Source organism: Peromyscus maniculatus, chromosome 23 (genome assembly GCF_049852395.1).
Source record: "Peromyscus maniculatus bairdii isolate BWxNUB_F1_BW_parent chromosome 23, HU_Pman_BW_mat_3.1, whole genome shotgun sequence".
NCBI lineage: Eukaryota > Metazoa > Chordata > Mammalia > Rodentia > Cricetidae > Peromyscus > Peromyscus maniculatus.
The window spans coordinates 30,478,691-30,495,404 of record NC_134874.1 but is presented as its reverse complement, the minus strand read 5'-3'; the positions used below and the strand labels follow the sequence as shown (position 1 = coordinate 30,495,404).

The 16,714-nt window shown below is 40.4% G+C and overlaps 1 protein-coding gene across 1 annotated transcript in view; it reads left to right on the top strand.

Moving 5' to 3' along the window:
- The first annotated feature begins 1,085 nt into the window (after positions 1-1,085).
- Positions 1,086-16,714, top strand: part of LOC102913063 (cytochrome P450 3A9-like) — a 28,713-nt gene continuing 13,084 nt past the window's right edge. Inside the window, exons 1-7 of the mRNA XM_076560176.1 lie at positions 1,086-1,263; positions 3,508-3,601; positions 5,656-5,708; positions 6,276-6,375; positions 13,137-13,250; positions 13,468-13,556; positions 15,903-16,051. Of these exons, the coding sequence (XP_076416291.1) occupies positions 1,193-1,263; positions 3,508-3,601; positions 5,656-5,708; positions 6,276-6,375; positions 13,137-13,250; positions 13,468-13,556; positions 15,903-16,051 (670 nt within the window). The 5' untranslated portion in view covers positions 1,086-1,192. The remainder of the gene's footprint in view (positions 1,264-3,507; positions 3,602-5,655; positions 5,709-6,275; positions 6,376-13,136; positions 13,251-13,467; positions 13,557-15,902; positions 16,052-16,714) is intronic.

Genomic DNA, 16,714 nt, shown 5'->3' with positions numbered 1-16,714 from the left:
GCATTTCTATAAATACCCTAGGGCAGAGACAGTCAGGGCCTGATAGAATAGGTTCCAGGCCCTCTCGTGGCTATCCTGTATTTTCTATCTGTTTCTCCCACCTCTAAATCCTTCTATCTAATATTTCCTGCTACTCCTACTCAAGAGCACTCTGGGGAAATGTGGGGATGATGGGCAGCCCCCTCACACCGTTGTTGTTTCCATGTGGGTACTGAGAATTGGAACCTGGTCCATTGGCAGAGCAGACAGTAATCTAAAGTATTGAGACATCCCTCCAGCTCCATTTGATGTAGCAATCAGCTCCAAGACAGATATGCCTGCATATGTCAGGGAGAAGACTGGGTCTAGCTCAACACTCTTGTTTCTATGACATAGGGACACGAAGTGACCACCAAATATTCATGGGAAATGGACACAGAGAAGACAACTTCATCTGTTGAATTTTGTAAGCATTCTGCAAGGGACTAGAGACATAAAAGAGTCATAGCCAGACTGTGTCTTGCAGAAACTTATGACTTGATAATGGAAACATGTATGGAAACCAATAATGTTCTTGGAGCGAGAAAAATATAATTGTTTTCCTGGACATAATAAAGCTTGTCCAGGAGACTGAGTATTTCTATTGTTTTATGAGGTTGGTGAGGAAGGATTTTACCAGATGGGTTTTTAAAGAATGGATTTTGAAGGATGAATAAAAGCCTTCTGTGAGACAGAGGATATTGTGGGTGGAGGGAAATTAAAAAAATACCTGTAGATGTAGCTCATTTGACTGAATTTCAAGGACTGAGAAATAAAAACAGCCCTGGGCAAAAGGACAGACTACAGGAAGTTAAAGTCAATAACTTCACCTGAGTCTCTGATAAGGAGCAATAACCTTTAGATCCAGTGATAACACAGGTTGTATTTAAATTGATCTTTCTATCAGACAAGTTCAAAGATCCAAGTGGACACATGTTTGCCAACTGCTGAGGTGGAGAATGCACCTGACTCATGGAACTGTGGGTGGGGCACAGTGGTGTTTCCATTGGCTGCAAGTCCAGCCCAACCCCTTTCCCAGTACTTAAGCACTGCAGGCTGGCCTCCTCGAGTCACAGCTGGGTGAGGAAGGGAGCTCATCAGGCTCAGACCTGCAAGGTGCAGCACACAGCTGAGAATAAAGCACAAAAGAGAGACTTGATTAAAGAAAGCGGCAATGGACCTGATCCCAAACTTTTCCACGGAAACCTGGATACTCCTGGTTACCAGCATGGTGCTCCTCTACCTGTGAGTAAACTGCCCAGGCTCCTCTGCTCAATGATCAAGACTTGGGGATGTGAACTGGATAATTCTTTCCTCTACCTGTTTGAAAAATCTAAAGAGAAAATGAAGAGGATGTTGCTTCGGTGTGCGGGATGCTAAGATCTACTGTGTTGCTATTGGTCTTATGCAAATCCCTCCAATGGGATACATAGGCATTCCTCTTCTACTAAACTCTACTTTCTGTGGATAGGAGGATAGAGTGACCTCAGTTTGACTTGGGGTATCCTCTGATTGAGTATCGTGTTTTCCCCAGATTAGCCAACCAGAGCTCAGCAGAAGCAGATTACAAATAGCTGGTCACTGTGATGGGAGGAGCTTCTGCAAGGTCTCGGGATTGTGGGGATGGGAGGAGCTTCTGTGTCATCTTCACCTGTGTCCTCTGGCGCAGGAGATGTATAGTGTTGCCCTGTGTGCACATGGCTAGTTTCTGCTCCCTTGTCCCACCTCTAAGACCATTTATGCAATGCCCCTAGTATACACCAGGCTCTGTGGTAGGCTCAGACTGCCTCTTTTTTTTTGTTACTCATCCTTAAGTATCCCAAACTCGGTTCTTCTTTATAATGTGAAGAATTATTTGCTTCTAAGTGGTGAATCTTTAGGGCAAAGGAGACCTGACTTTGATTCTTTCCCTTCCTCGTTTCCCTTCAAGTTCATAGCATCTGTATAAGGAGTTACTCCTCCCCAGCTATGAGATCTACTGGCATCCTCAAAAGGCAGACACTCTGAAACAATTTTGATTTTAAATATTTTCCCTCTAAGTTCCACTGGGAGTATCAGTCAAAACATCTATCTCTGTACTTCCTTTCCAATTGGGATGCCTTCATAATGGTACAAGTGAAGAAAGAAGTTATCCTGAGTCCCAGGATAACAAACATGTGACCTAGACCACTGTAGACAGCTCATTCTATTGCGTGTGTGTGTGTGTGTGTGTGTGTGTGTGTGTGTGTGTGTGTGTGTGTGTGTGTGTGTAGACACACCTATGAGTCCATGGTGATCCATGCTCCCTCCTCACCAAACACATCACACTTGATTTCTATCACCAATTAATATTAATGAAGGATAAACACTCATGGTAATATGGAAACAAACATTTCGAACATGGTTTTATTCTTGAAGAAAAATATTTAAGATATTGTGGCAGCATCTTTCCTATTTGATCATGTTTTACAATTATTTGAAAGATTTAATTTCATTCTATTTGATCCTAAAGCTTCAGTGAGATATGCCAGCAGCCTTCTTTCAGAAGGCTAAAATGGGGCTGTTGCTCTCAGTATTTGTGACAATAAGTTGTGTGAAATGACTTCATCTGTTTCTAAGTGTCAGGAATGTAAGCCTAAGGCATAAGCAAATACATGGGACAGACTGTACGTATGGTTTGAAATAAACTTAGCGAGCAGGTTTTTTCAGTTCAACAGTATTTGCTGTGCTTGTCCATCAGGTCATGTGAGTTTTTCAGTATAGGTGGATAAGGAAGAGAATGGGACAGTGATGACATGAACTCTTTTCAGATATGAGTTAGGATAGTAGTTTTCAAACTGTGGATCGTGACCCCTTTAGGGGATCAAGCAACCCTTTCCTAAGGGGTCACATATCAGATACCCTACATATCAGGTATTTATATTAAGAGTCGTAACAGTATCAAAATTGCAGTTACAATGTAGTAAATAGTTTTATGGTTGGGGGTCACCACAGCATGAAGAACTATATTAAAGGGTCACAACATTAGGAAGGTTGAAAACCACTGAGTTAGGAGAAAGTAAGAAAATACTCCTCTCCTCTCAAGGACAAAGTCTCAGATACACTTTTGGGTTGCAGCCCCCCACTGAAGATCAGAAGGGCAGACCCATTGGTGTTACAGTTTCCTAAATGACACGAGCAAATGAAACTATGCAGAAGTATTCTTCCCTGAATCTCACATTAACAGTGATGTTTGGGGACATTTGTAAATAATTCACTGTAGGACTTAGAGCCAAAACAATTCATCTATTTTTTGAGTTAACCTTTGTGGGCCTGGGGAGTCTCTTGGATAAATGTGGAGGTAAAAATGAAGATCAAAAATAATTGCTGCTGTTGAATTTTTTGTTGTTATTTGTTGCTTCCATGTTATCCCCCACTCCAGCTTGAATGTTACAGTTCCTGTGTGTGTAACTGGTAAGCCTGCACAATATACAGTGACAATCCCTAAGAACTTGATCTCCCACCTTACAGATACGGAACCTATACACATGGAACTTTTAAGAATTTGGGGATTTCTGGACCCAAACCACTGCCTTTCGTGGGAAATATTCTTGCATACCGAAATGTAAGTGTTGACTGAGTGCTCTACTTGGATTGTTGTGGTTGCCAAAACTAGCTTAGTTCCTTTCATTAGAAAGGCCAGATCTTGGGTGAAAGTTCTCAGGTTTTATTATTATTGTCTTTGGAGGACCTGGTTTGGTGCAGCTGATCAGCTCAGACCTCATGTTGGGGACTTGTTCAGATTTGTGAGCCTCAAAAAAAATTTGCTTTTTTTCCAGTACATATTCTAGCAAGGGACAATAATGCCTCTGGAACCCCTTTTTAAGTTCATACATATTTGTTTGTTTGTTTGTTTGTTCGTTCGTTCGTTCGTTCGTTCGTTCGTTCATTCATTCATTCATTTAGAGTGTGTGAGTGTGAGTGTGTGTGTGTGTGTGTGTGTGTGTGTGTGTGTGTGTGTACATGAAGGTCAGATAATCACTATGAGAGTTGATTCTCCTCTTGCACCTTGTGGGTGCTGAGATCAAACTCAAGTCAACAAGCGTGGGTGGCAGGTGCCTTCACCTGCTGAGCCATCTCACTGGCCACTTTTGTTTCCACAGCTGAAAACATCACAACTGAAACTCACAACTGAAACTCGGCAGAAGTTTTGCTTCATTTTGTTTTTCAGTTTTGAAAGTGTTCTAGTTTCCTTTCTGTGGCTGGGATTAACCATTCTGAACAAAGGAGGTGGCAAGATGGTTCAGAACATTTGCTCTTACAGAGAACCTGAGTTTGGTTCCCAGCACCCACATGGCACCTAACTCCAGTTCCAGGGGATCTGATACTTTCTTGCCTGCTGGGACACACAGGGCACATATATACATTCAGGCAAAGCACCCACACACATAAGATACAAATAAATCTTTAAAACAAAATGTTGTAAACACTGCAAATTAGAGAAGGAAAGGTTTTCTTTCATCTTACTGCTTGTGATTCATCATTGACAGATATCAGACCAGGAACCTGAGTAGAAACCGGAGGAACGCTGCTTCCTTAATCTCTTAGGCTCTTGTTAGGTATCTTTCTTATATGGCCCAGAACTACCTGCCCAGGGAATGGAAACAGTGAGCAGGGTCTCTTACATCAATTAACCATCAAGATAAGCCCCCACAGACATTGGCTCCACAGGCCAATCTGATCTTGGAAATCTCTCAGTGGAGACTCCCTTCTCATATTATTGGCTCTGTCAAGCTGATAATTAAAACAAACTAGGACAGGAAGTAAAAAGTCAGAGAAAATTATTAAATTGCAGTGTTACCTGTAGTTATGACATCTCTCTGCCTTTCTGTGTTCAGTAGGGACCCTGAGAAACAAGGTCTCTGTCATTCCTCCCTTGCTTGTTTTCTCAATCAACAACATGCCTGAGACTCACCCACTCTCTAGATTGAAAGAGGCCCGGAGTTTGTTCCAGTTCCTAATTCCTCTGGTGTTCTAGGGAGAGCTTAGGAGGTAAACAAAAAGGACTCTAAATATGGAGATAAACAATGATGCCTGTTCCTGGGAATCTCCCTCGATTTCTCTTAGCTTCTGTTTCCTCTTACACATGAAAAAGGAATGACTTAGAGTCCTTACGCACTTAGGGATGACATGTGGGGAAGCAAACACACTTTAAAGAGACATGGCATTCACTATTATTCACAGACAAGAGTAAGCAGCCATGCACATACAATGTGGGGGGGAAAGTCTGAACAATTTCAAGTTCTCCCATTTCAAATATCTCCTATATTCTCTCTCCCTCTCACTCATACACCTAGGAACAAGAGCATTCCTCTTACTGCCAGTGATGGATAGTTAACCTGACTTAGTAAGATTCAAATCATTTAGATATAGATAATCCCAATTAGAGATAAGGGCAGTCTACTTAAAATAGTAGTCAGAAGCAGCAAGATGGCTCACCTGGTAAATGTGTCTGCCATCAATCCTGACCACCTGAGTTTGGGCCTTAGAACCCACATGGTGGAAGGAGAGAACTGACTACCAGAAGTGGTCCTCTGTTCTACACACACACACACACACACACACACAATTAAATGTAAAAATAATAATAATGCATTTTCATTTTCTTTCTCTTCCCAGGGATTTTGGGAGTTTGACAGAGAATGCCATAAAAAATACGGGAAAATATGGGGGTAAGTGTTCTGGAAACTTCCATTCCTTTACTTGAAATCATCACATACCTCAGTGCCTGGAAGACAGACATAGCCCATAGCCTCTTGAGTTGAAGTTATGATTGTATGTATTTTAGAGGCTTTTAATACACAGGTCCCATATGTCTTCAGGTACCATGGTTCACAGACTGAATTAGTCTGATAAAAATTGCATTTTTTACTTTTCTCTCAGACTTAAAGGTCCAGGGATGGCTCACTTGATTTTCTGCCCAGTGTCTGGCTATTCAATTCGATATCGTGTATACACCATGCAGACTTAACAAATTTTCCCATTTATTTTTAATTGTCATCTCTTTGTAGAACTATTTTGTGTATAATGAGCTACATTATACTTCATTTCATGAGACTCATGTGATATGTGGTCAGAATTCCTGACTTGAACTAGGAGCTCATATAGTTGCATATTGCACAATTTGGATTATGGATCTTGTAATATCTGTATCAGCATCTGGGTTCTGGGCATGCCAGGAACAGAATATTTGAATCCTTTCAACTATTAATTGAATCCTTTCTGCTTTGCCAATGCAGGTTTTATGAGGGCCGACAGCCTGTGTTGGCTATCATGGATCCAGACATAATCAAAACAGTGCTGGTGAAGGAATGTTATTCTACTTTCACAAACCGTCGGGTAGGCATCAATTTTTTAAATTATTTAAGCATCTATTCATGTATCCACACATTTGTTAAGTTTTTGGGTATCTCTCTCTCTGTCTCTGTCTCTGTCTCTGTCTCTGTCTCTGTCTCTCTGTCTCTCTCTCTCTCTCTGTGTGTGTGTGTGTGTGTGTGTGTGTGTGTGTGTGTGTGTGTGCGTGCGCGTGTAGAAGGGGGCATGTGAGGGGTGTGTATAGTATTGTGTAGTAGGTGTGCAGTATATGCACTCATGTGTGTTGATGTCCCTGCCCAAAACACACAAGGAAGCCAGAGAAGGCTATGAGATGACCTGCTCTGTCACTCTCTCATCCCCTACTGGGCTTGGAGGTGATCTGGCAGCCCAAAGCCCCTGACATTCTCCTGTCTCTGTCCCTCACACAGCTGAAGTTACAGGCATGTGTGGCAATGCTCAGCTTTTGAAGTTGGTGCTTGGGATTTGAACTCACCAAGCAAGTGCTCTTCCCCACTGAGTCATCTCCCCAGCACCGTGTTTATGCATTAGGTTCTTTACTGTGAAGTGATTCTAACTTCATAGGGAACTGAGTAAAAATGTACATGAAGGTTCCATCTATGTTTCCTCCATTTGCTTCAATGGTAATACCTGTAGTAACTGTAAACTTAGTATGTTTCTGTGACAGGAAATTGATAGAATCCATACATATTATTCAATTATCATCTATGTGCCTTTAGTGTGTGTGTGAGTGTGTGTGTGTGTGTATGTGTGTAATGTCATACAAAATTAACACATGTGTGCCTATCTATAACAGCCAACAGTCAAGACAGAACTGTTCCTTCAATGTTGATAAGGCTCCCACTTACTAAGCTGATAAAGTGGCCGTGTGCAGCTTGTCTTTTCTTCTTAATGGGAATCTATGCTTATTTTCTTCATTATTAGCATAAATTTATTATGCAAAATAATAAGTTTTCTTATGACATTTCTTACTGTATATAATGTACTTTATAAACATCTTTCTGGGGCTGGAGAGATGGCTCAGCAGTTAAGAGCACTGACTGCTCTTCCAGAGGTCCTGAGTTCAATTCCCAACACCCACATGGCAGCTAACAACTGTCTGTAACTCCAAGATCTGACACCCTCACACAGACATACATACAGGCAAAACACTATTGTATATAAAAAAATAAATAAATAAATTTAAAAAAACATATTTCCATTACCATCTTATATCTCCCTCTCCCTCTGGTCTTCTTCCCAAATATATTCTATTCCATGGCATTTAAACAGTCTAATACAGATATTGCATATGAGAAGAAGCATGTGATACTTGTATTTCTAAATCTGGCTTGTTTCTCTTAACATGATGATCTCCAGTTCCGTCTAATTTCCTTCAAATAACATAATTTTGTTCTTCTTTATGACTTAAACAAACTCCATTTGTGTGTGTGTGTGTGTGTGTGTGTGTGTGTGTATGTGTGTGTGTCACATTTTCTTTATCCATTCACCTATTGATGGGCACCTGTGATAACTAATCTTGATTGTCAACTTGACATATGCCAGAAAAGGGAACTTCAGTTGAAGAACTTTCTCTGTCTGATAGGCCTATGAGCATGTCTGTGAGGCATTTTCCTGATTGTTAACTGATTTAGGAGGGTGAAGCCCACTATGAGTGGTACCATCCCTAGGCTGAATAACCTTGACTGTATAAGAGAGGTAGTTGAACATGAGCCTTGGAGCAATTCAGTGAGCAGCATGCCTCTTTTGGTTTCTGCTTCAAGCTCTTGACTTAAGTTCCTAACTTGGCTTCCCTCAGTGATGGATTACAACCTGTAGACTAAAATAAACCTTTTCCTCTACAAGTTGTTTCTGGTCATGGCATTTGTCACAACAACAGAAAGCAAACTAGAACAGTACCTAAGCTGATTCTACACCATGGCTGTTATGAATAGAAAAACCAAAAACCATGAGTACACTGGTATCTCTGTGGTACACTGAATTCAATTTCTTTACTTTTATACCCAACAGTAGTGTAATGAATTGTGTGGTAGTTAAATGTTTAGGCTTATGACATTTCTCTACACTGGTTTCTATGGTGGCTGCACAGATTAGCATTCCAACCAGTAAGATACAATGGTTTATTTTCAGTGTATCTTCACTAATGTTTGTTTAATGGGAATCTTTCTGTAAGAGGGGCAAAATCTTATTTGAAGGATGCAAATACATCTACTTTTCCTTTTGTGGATTATGCTTTTGTAACATGTCTGAAAATTCATCCCATAAACCTCCTTGTTAGTTGCTTGTTTTTCTTTACTAAACTTTACAGTTTTAAGTTTGAATCTAAGTTTGTGATCTATCTTGTGTTATGTTTCTAGTTTTTCTGACATAATTGAATCACTTTTGCACCTGTGGGGAAAAAGCACCTGGGGTCTTGGAAGATGGATCAATGTATAAAAGCACTTAGAACACAGCATGTGTTCTGCTCCTCATAACCCATGTAAAAGATGGACACAGTAGCACACACACCTGTACTCCCAGTACACACCTATGAGGACATGGAAGTAGAGACAGAACTTGTGAAAACTTGCATACCAGCTGCCCTGGCCTAAGCACTAGGAAACAGCAGACCCTGTCTCAAACAAGGTGGAAAGGTGAAGATCAACATCCAAAGATTCTCCTCTGGTCTCTACACACTTCATGGTACACACACACACATGTACTCATTCATAAGAAAGTACACACACTCACATAAACACACACAAATCAGTAGGGAAAGCATTCTGGTGTGGAAAAACATTCTGGTGTGGAATCATGTTATATCAGTTTAGACTACAAAGACTACAAATTTACAAAGAGTAAATTCATTAGTCCAATGATTTAATGATTGTATTGAGGACCAAGAAAGAATGAAAATCATTTGGGGCTGTGTCTGTGGATGGACTACTCATTCACTGTTATGTACCACAGTCCTGTGTCTGTCCCTCCCAGAACATCACACACTCTTGATTATTGTAACTGCACTATGACTCCACATGAGGTACAACAATTGGTTCCTCTTTTTTTTTCAGAATTCTTTATACCTACCCTTCTTTCATTGTCTTTTCATGCAAATTCAGAATAAGTTTTATTGATGTCTACACATGAAAATTCCACTTACTTACACTATCAGAATTGGATTAAATCTTTTGATAAATATGGAGAAAATCACTGTTTTTAGCACTTTGAGTTGTACGTGTATTGCCTACATGCATGTGTCCATGTGTGCACATGCAGACATAAGTATAGGACATTGGGTGTCCAGTTTTATCATCCTGCCTTATTCTCTTGAGATAGGGTCTCCCACTGAACCAGAAGCTCATTGCTTCATCTTGGCTTGATTACCACTGAACTCTTTCGATCCACCTATCTCTGTTCTCAGCACTGTATTTATTGCACCTGTAGCCATGCCCAACTTTTTCTAGTGTGAGTGCTGGGGATTCAAACTTGGGTCCTCATGCTTGAGTGTCAGTGACCAACATCAGAGGAGCAGCAGGTGGCAATTGAAGTTCAAGGTGTCAGCCCACCAGGAGGCAACTGCCCGATGGGTGAAACTTGGATAGACAAGGCCCAAAGGCCACAGACTCCAGAATGTCTTTTGTTTCTGCTGTGCCTTTACATGATTTCCACTGCCATCTTTCTCTGGTATCTGGTATGGTGTGAATGGGTGTGGGGAGATCCCCACTGCCTAAAATGTAATATGTTTATCTCATAGAAACATCCCATTCTACTGGGCAGTTTTACTTGTGGATTATTGTGAAGATGATTCCTTCCTAAGCTGTACTGTCTAATTGATGATAATAATAATAATGTTAGTTTCAATAAATAAAAATATATACAAGGAAATGTTACACATCTAGGGCCTATGAGTTTCACCTAAAGAGCTGCATAAATTGCAGCTCAAGTTAATGATTAAGATAAGCAATTGAGTCCTAGGAGCCAGATTGGCTTGAATTCCTTTAGTCTTAATGCTGAAAGACACGGATTTCAGTGTGCATCATTTCCTAAAACAAAGCCTTATAATAACTTCAGGTTGGATTAGATGTTTTAATAGTAGCTTTAAGGTGAAAAACCCAAGAATACAATCTAAAATTTTATAAAGGGTGAGGTACTCTGTAAAGTCAGAGAACAAATACAAAGCAGCCCAATTATTACTAGCTCACTCACTTTTCTTGCTAGAATTGGTTGATAACCAAAGATGATGATTAATTCCTTCTACCCATTTTCCCTCAATCTCTTGATATAAAAAAAAAAACTATTAGCCGGGCGGTGGTGGTGCACGCCTTTAATCCCAGCACTCAAGAGGCAGAGCCAGGCGGATCTCTGTGAGTTCGAGGCCAGCCTGGGCTACCAAGTGAGTCCCAGGAAAGGCACAAAGCTACACAGAGAAACCCTGTCTCAAAAAAAAAAAAAAAAAACTATTGATGTGTGGGTATAAAGATTTAAAGTAGCGTTGGCTGATTCTTTTTCACAAATAAAAGTTTAGATTTGTGATTCCTTTAAGATTTCTTATAAGATTACCTTTCAAGGTAAGTAATAAAGTAATTGGCCCTTTCTTTATAACTGCAAAGTACAGCTTGCCAATAAAAAAACTAACAGCGAAGAATATCTTGCTTACCTACACAGTTAACCTACAGAAAGTTGCTTGGGTATGAATATACATGGGTTCTTGAAATAATTTGTTTTCCTCCTATAATACATAAGATGTTTAATCATGTAAGGGATATGGGAAGCATGCTGTTATTTACTTGTATTCATTCACTTGAAAAATAGAAAGTAACCACATTGTAATTTTTATATTGCCTGAAAGATTTTGCTGGAATATATAAACTGTAAGGGAAAGATAGTTAGAGAGAGTTAAAATGGGCTACAAGGAAAACATCAAGAATGAAAAAGTCAGAAGGAAAGCATCAAAAAAGAGAGAATTAGGAGGAGAACTTCAAGAGAGTAAGAAGGAGAAGGAAAAGATCAAGAGAAACAGAAGGGACATCTCTGGATAGAGATAAGAAAAGAGAATGTAGAACACAGAAAGAAGAATAGAGAATAAGGGAGGAAACTATCAAGAGAGAGAGTGTCTTTCCCCTATCTCCTTAGATAGAAAAGTCTAGTATGTGCCGACTCTGTGGATTTCCTTTGAGCCCTGTGCTCCTGGGGGGCTTACCCCGCAGGCAGCAATACTTAAGAGAAAAAAGTTCTCTTACCTGATGAGCCATCCCCCTGGCAGAGTTTTCTGGTCTAAAAATATGATGTGTTCCTCCATTCCTTCAAATTGTTTGATTTCTTTCACCAACATTTTTACAGCTTCCAGCCTACTGTACATTTTTTGTTAGATTCATACATAAAGTATTTCATCTTCTTTTATTTGTTTATTTTACTGTTTTATTTTATGTGTATGGGTGTCCTGATTGCATGTATGTCTGTGCAATATGTGCATACTGAGTGTCTATGGAGCTAGACGAGATCATCAAAACCCCTGGAACTGGTTACAGATGATTACGAGTTGCCATGAGGATGACTGAATCAAATCTTGGTCCTCTGAAAGAGCAATTAATATTCTTAGCCATTGAGACATTTCTCTAGCCCCTAGTATTTCATTTCTTTGGGTTGATTGTAAAAGCAGTTGTGTGTTTCATGTAGTCTTACCTACTCTCACTTGCCTTAGAAATGGGCCCGAATATTTGTTACTTATCTTATATCTTACAAAGGTGTTTGCGCTCACATAAAAAAAAAAAAAAAAGTTGAGCATGGCCACAGGCACAAAAGCTCTAGCACTGGGGACAGAGACAGGTGGATCCCAGGAGGTCACAGCCAGCCAGCCTAGATGAAACAGTGAGCTTCAGATTCTGTGACAGACCCTATCTCAAGGAAATAAGGCAAAGTGACAGAGTAGGACACCCGATGTCCTCCTCTTATCTCTGCACGTACATGCATGGGGACACACACACACACACATGTGCATGCACACAATGAAAAGCACTAAAAACAGTGTGATTTTTCTCTTAATTTATTATGTTGAATTCAATTTTGATACCATAGGTAAACATTTTCCAGGGATAGACATCAAACAAAAAATGTGTTCATTTTAAAATACAGAATGACAAAAATACCCATTTTTGTACAAAGCATGTGTTTTTATAAGCATAAGGTTCAAGGAGGTGGTGCCAAGTCTATCATGAGGTGGAAAGTATGATCATCTATACCTAAAAAAAATCAGTAAGAAAAAAATTTACATAGAATTACATTATTTCTTCCAAATAATGCCTAGATTCTTTCAAATACTGTTATTGTCTTCTCAATAACACTTTGAGAACTGTTTTTTTTTTAACTCACTCTTTATTACCCCTTTATCAAGAAGCTCTTCCTGTGAATATGTGTAAATGAATAACTGGCCTGTCTTTACAAGGCCACCAGTTGCCATCAGTTCCTTCCTACTTGGCGCAGACTGGAAGGATGTGCCAGGTCTTGATGCTATCAAGTCCCCCTGAGGCAGTGGTTTCCCCTGTTACGTGAAACTTCTGTAGAAGAAGGACACTAGATTATAAAGTTCTAAAGCCACATGTGTTGACTGGGTGCCACCTCAAACCTCCCAGGGGCTGAAGCATTTGAGGCAAATGTTCATTTGAACATGTTACATTAACTAACTATACAGTCACAAATGTTTTTAAATAAATGATACCTGTTTAATTTTTTTACAACTGTAGAGTTCTCCAAACTTACGTATACAATATCTCTTTTGCTTTGGATTCCAGGGTTTAGGTCCAGCGGGGTATTTGAAAAAAGCAATCACCTTATCTCAGAATGAAGAATGGAAGAGATTAAGAACATTGCTGTCTCCAACCTTCACCAGTGGAAAGCTCAAGGAGGTAATGAAGTAATAAGCTTTTCAATGGAAACATGAAAAGCAGATCCTGGGGGTAGGTGGATCACAGTCCTTTTCCAAGCAGTGTCCTCTGAGTTGAAACTTCCTAAGAATGTCCTTTTGTGTTCATGGGACTTCTTGCTTTGTCCTTGGGAAAGCTGTTTCCACTGGAAACTGAGCTCCCTCATCTCACTATGGATGGTGTTTTGTTTTGTCTATAGATGTTCCCCATCATTAACCAGTATACAGACTTGTTAGTGAGAAACATGAGGCATGGAGCAGAGAATGGGGATCCCATCATCATGAAAGAGTGAGTGCTGGTACAGTCGTTGGGGGCTGGGTTGTTGTGTCAACTACTTTTCTGTTGCTGTGACAAAGTACTCCAACAAAAGCAAAAGAGAAAGGCTTCGTTCCAGCTTACAGTTCTGTGGGGCTACATGTCTATCATGGCAGGAAGACATGGTGGCAGGAGCAGGAGGCTAGCTGATGACACTGCATCTAACACTCAAGAAACAGGAAGCCCAGCCTATATAGACACAAGATCTGGCGGTAACAATCTATGTCCTCTAATGAGGCTCCACCTCCTAAAGTTCAGAGCCTTCCAAAACAGTACCATGGGCTCAGAACCAAGTGTTCAAACACATGAGCCTATGGTGGCATTTCATATTCAAAACACAATAGTTGTTAGTAGACACTGTAAATGCCTGCTGGAATGCTCAAGTTCCCACTGTTAAGTCACCTCAGGAACCAGACAGGAGTGAGCTATCAGCATTACAACTGATTACAACTGTCTTCTGCTGAGGTTGAGACCAGTGGAAATTAGAGACCTCTCTGTAGCAAACCTTATGACTGTAATAGACCATTCAAGAAAAAGGGCATATCCCAGGAGAAGGTAGGGTGGCTATAGATGAAAGGATATCACTTCTGTATATGGAAGCCATGGTTAATCTCTCTAATAATTGTTATTTGGGGAATTCTAAAAAACAAAATAGATAGTTTAGAAAGAAGGATTATGATTTAAAACACATTTTTAGTCTAGAGTCCATGGAAAATAGACAGCAGAGAAATCATTCAGTTCATATTAAGACACTGCATGTACACCAAGGAAATTAAAATGTAGAACTTGGAGCAATTGATATCTCATCATGGGCTTATGAAGAATATCAGTGAAGCAGTAAAACTTGCCTAGGGTCAGTGAGAAGGCTCAGTGGGTAAAGGAGCTTGCCACCAAGTCTAAGGACCTGAGTTTCATCCCCAGGACCCACATAGAGGAAAGAGAGAACTGGCTCCCCCAAGTTGTCCTCTGGATGCACACCATGGTACAAGTGTGCCCACATAAACACACACACACACACACACACACACACACACACACACACACACATGTATGCACACACGCCTCACAGGAGCAGATGCACATACATGCAAGTTGCACTCAGAGTCAATAAATGAAAGTGCAACCCACCTGCTGCTTCCCTTTTACCCCATTTCTGAAGAGTGCAGTACCTGTAAGGCTGTAGGCATTGCAATCAGATCATTTTCTTGGATAAACTCAGGCCTTCTGAGTTATTAAAGAAACACTGATGTAACATTCAACCCTCCTGGTAAATGAGGAACGTGTGGGCACATAAGTAAAGTGTTTTACTAGGAATATTGTTGATTTTCACAACTTAAAGCAATACCTCTGCCCTTGAAGCAATGTCAACTCCCTGGGGCTGGGAAAGAGCAGATCTATTGGTACCTTCAGCATGGGGTGTGCTCCAGGGAATTAATAACAGTTGTTATATGTTGTACTGAAGATGAACTAGCTTTGGGCACAGATACCAGTGATACAATGTTCTCTTTCTTAGTGTTCTAGGCATTAGAGAAGCATTTCACATTGTCTTAGTGAGGCATGGTACTTCCACATTCATTATCACCCACACTGATGTAATGTCTGGTTTTAGATCTCTTCTTCCTGTGACTCCATGTCTCCTGATATCTATTCTAATCTCATATCTATTTCTGTGATAAAATACCCTGAAAGGAAAACAAGTTAGTGAGGAAAGGGTTCATAATATCTCACAGTTCCAGGTTTCAGTCAATGTCATTGCAGGGAAATAGAGGTAGGGATTTGAAGCTCCAAGTCACATCCCTAGTCAAGAACAGAGAGAAATACACTCACACTTGTGCTCAGTTAACCTTTTCTACCCTTATGCAGTCAGGGACCCAAACCCAGGGAAAGATGCCGCCCAAAGGGGACTGGCTCTCTCCACACTCATTAGAGCAATCGAGGCAATACCTCACAGACATACTCAAATGCCAGCTTGATGCAGACAACCACTCACTGAGAATCTCTCCCCAGATGGTTGGGGATTGTGTCAAATTGACAACTAAAACTAACCCTCACCGTACCCATGTCTCCCCGTACCCATGTCTCCCCGTGCCCATGTCTCACCGTACCCATGCCACAACCTAGCACAAAAATAGTGTGAACACTGTCATCTGATGAACTGCTCACCAGAAAGCATGAGGGAGGCCTAGATTCACGAGAGCAGGATTTCTGCAGTGTCTGCCTTGCCTTGGCTTGTGAATTTACTCCCATTTTATGTATTACATATGTTAGAAGGAATAAGAGAAGGCATAGGCAATGATTTCCATCTGTCTCTCTGTTCAGCGTCTTTGGGGCCTACAGCATGGATGTGATCACCGGCACATCATTCGGAGTAAACGTCGATTCCCTCAACAACCCACAAAATCCCTTTGTACAAAAAGTGAAGAAGCTCTTAAAACTTAATTTCTTTGATCCATTGTTCCTCTCAGTGAGTACGTGAACCAACATTTCATTATTTCTGTTTTCTTCCATGTTTATTGATTGATGGTTTCACACATTTTATAATGGATTTCAGTCATTTTCATTCCCCCATTCCTCTCTCTCCTCCTCTCCCTCCCCCACTGGTACCCTTCTTAGAGTTTTGTGAACTTCATTTCACATATGTTGTACATGGTCCACTGAAATGGGCCAATTTCATAGCTTTCAGTGTATCTAAAGATATCCATGGTCATCACTATTGTCAGTTATGGAATCTTTTTAGCAATTCAGAAACCCTACATTTAGCCATCAGGTCTCTGCCTTCCTCAGGTGTAAGCAACACTTCCTATAAATGGAATCGTATAATTTATCACCTTGTATGTCTAGTTTCCTCTATGTTTTCAAAAGTTCCTGTATCTTAAAGGATGTTTCAGTATGCCCTTTCTTTTAGTGGCTGAATTTGTCATTGATGGACACTTGAAATTTTTCAAACTTATGGCTGTTATTAATAGTGTTGCTCTGAATATTCTTATGCAAGTTTGAACAATGGTTTTCATTTCTTTTGGACATATACTCAAATGGAAATGGTGAGTGTACCATAATGTTTAATGTAATATATTTACTCAGGCTGGAGAGACGGCTCAGTGGTTAAGAGCACTTGCTGCTCTTCAAGAGGA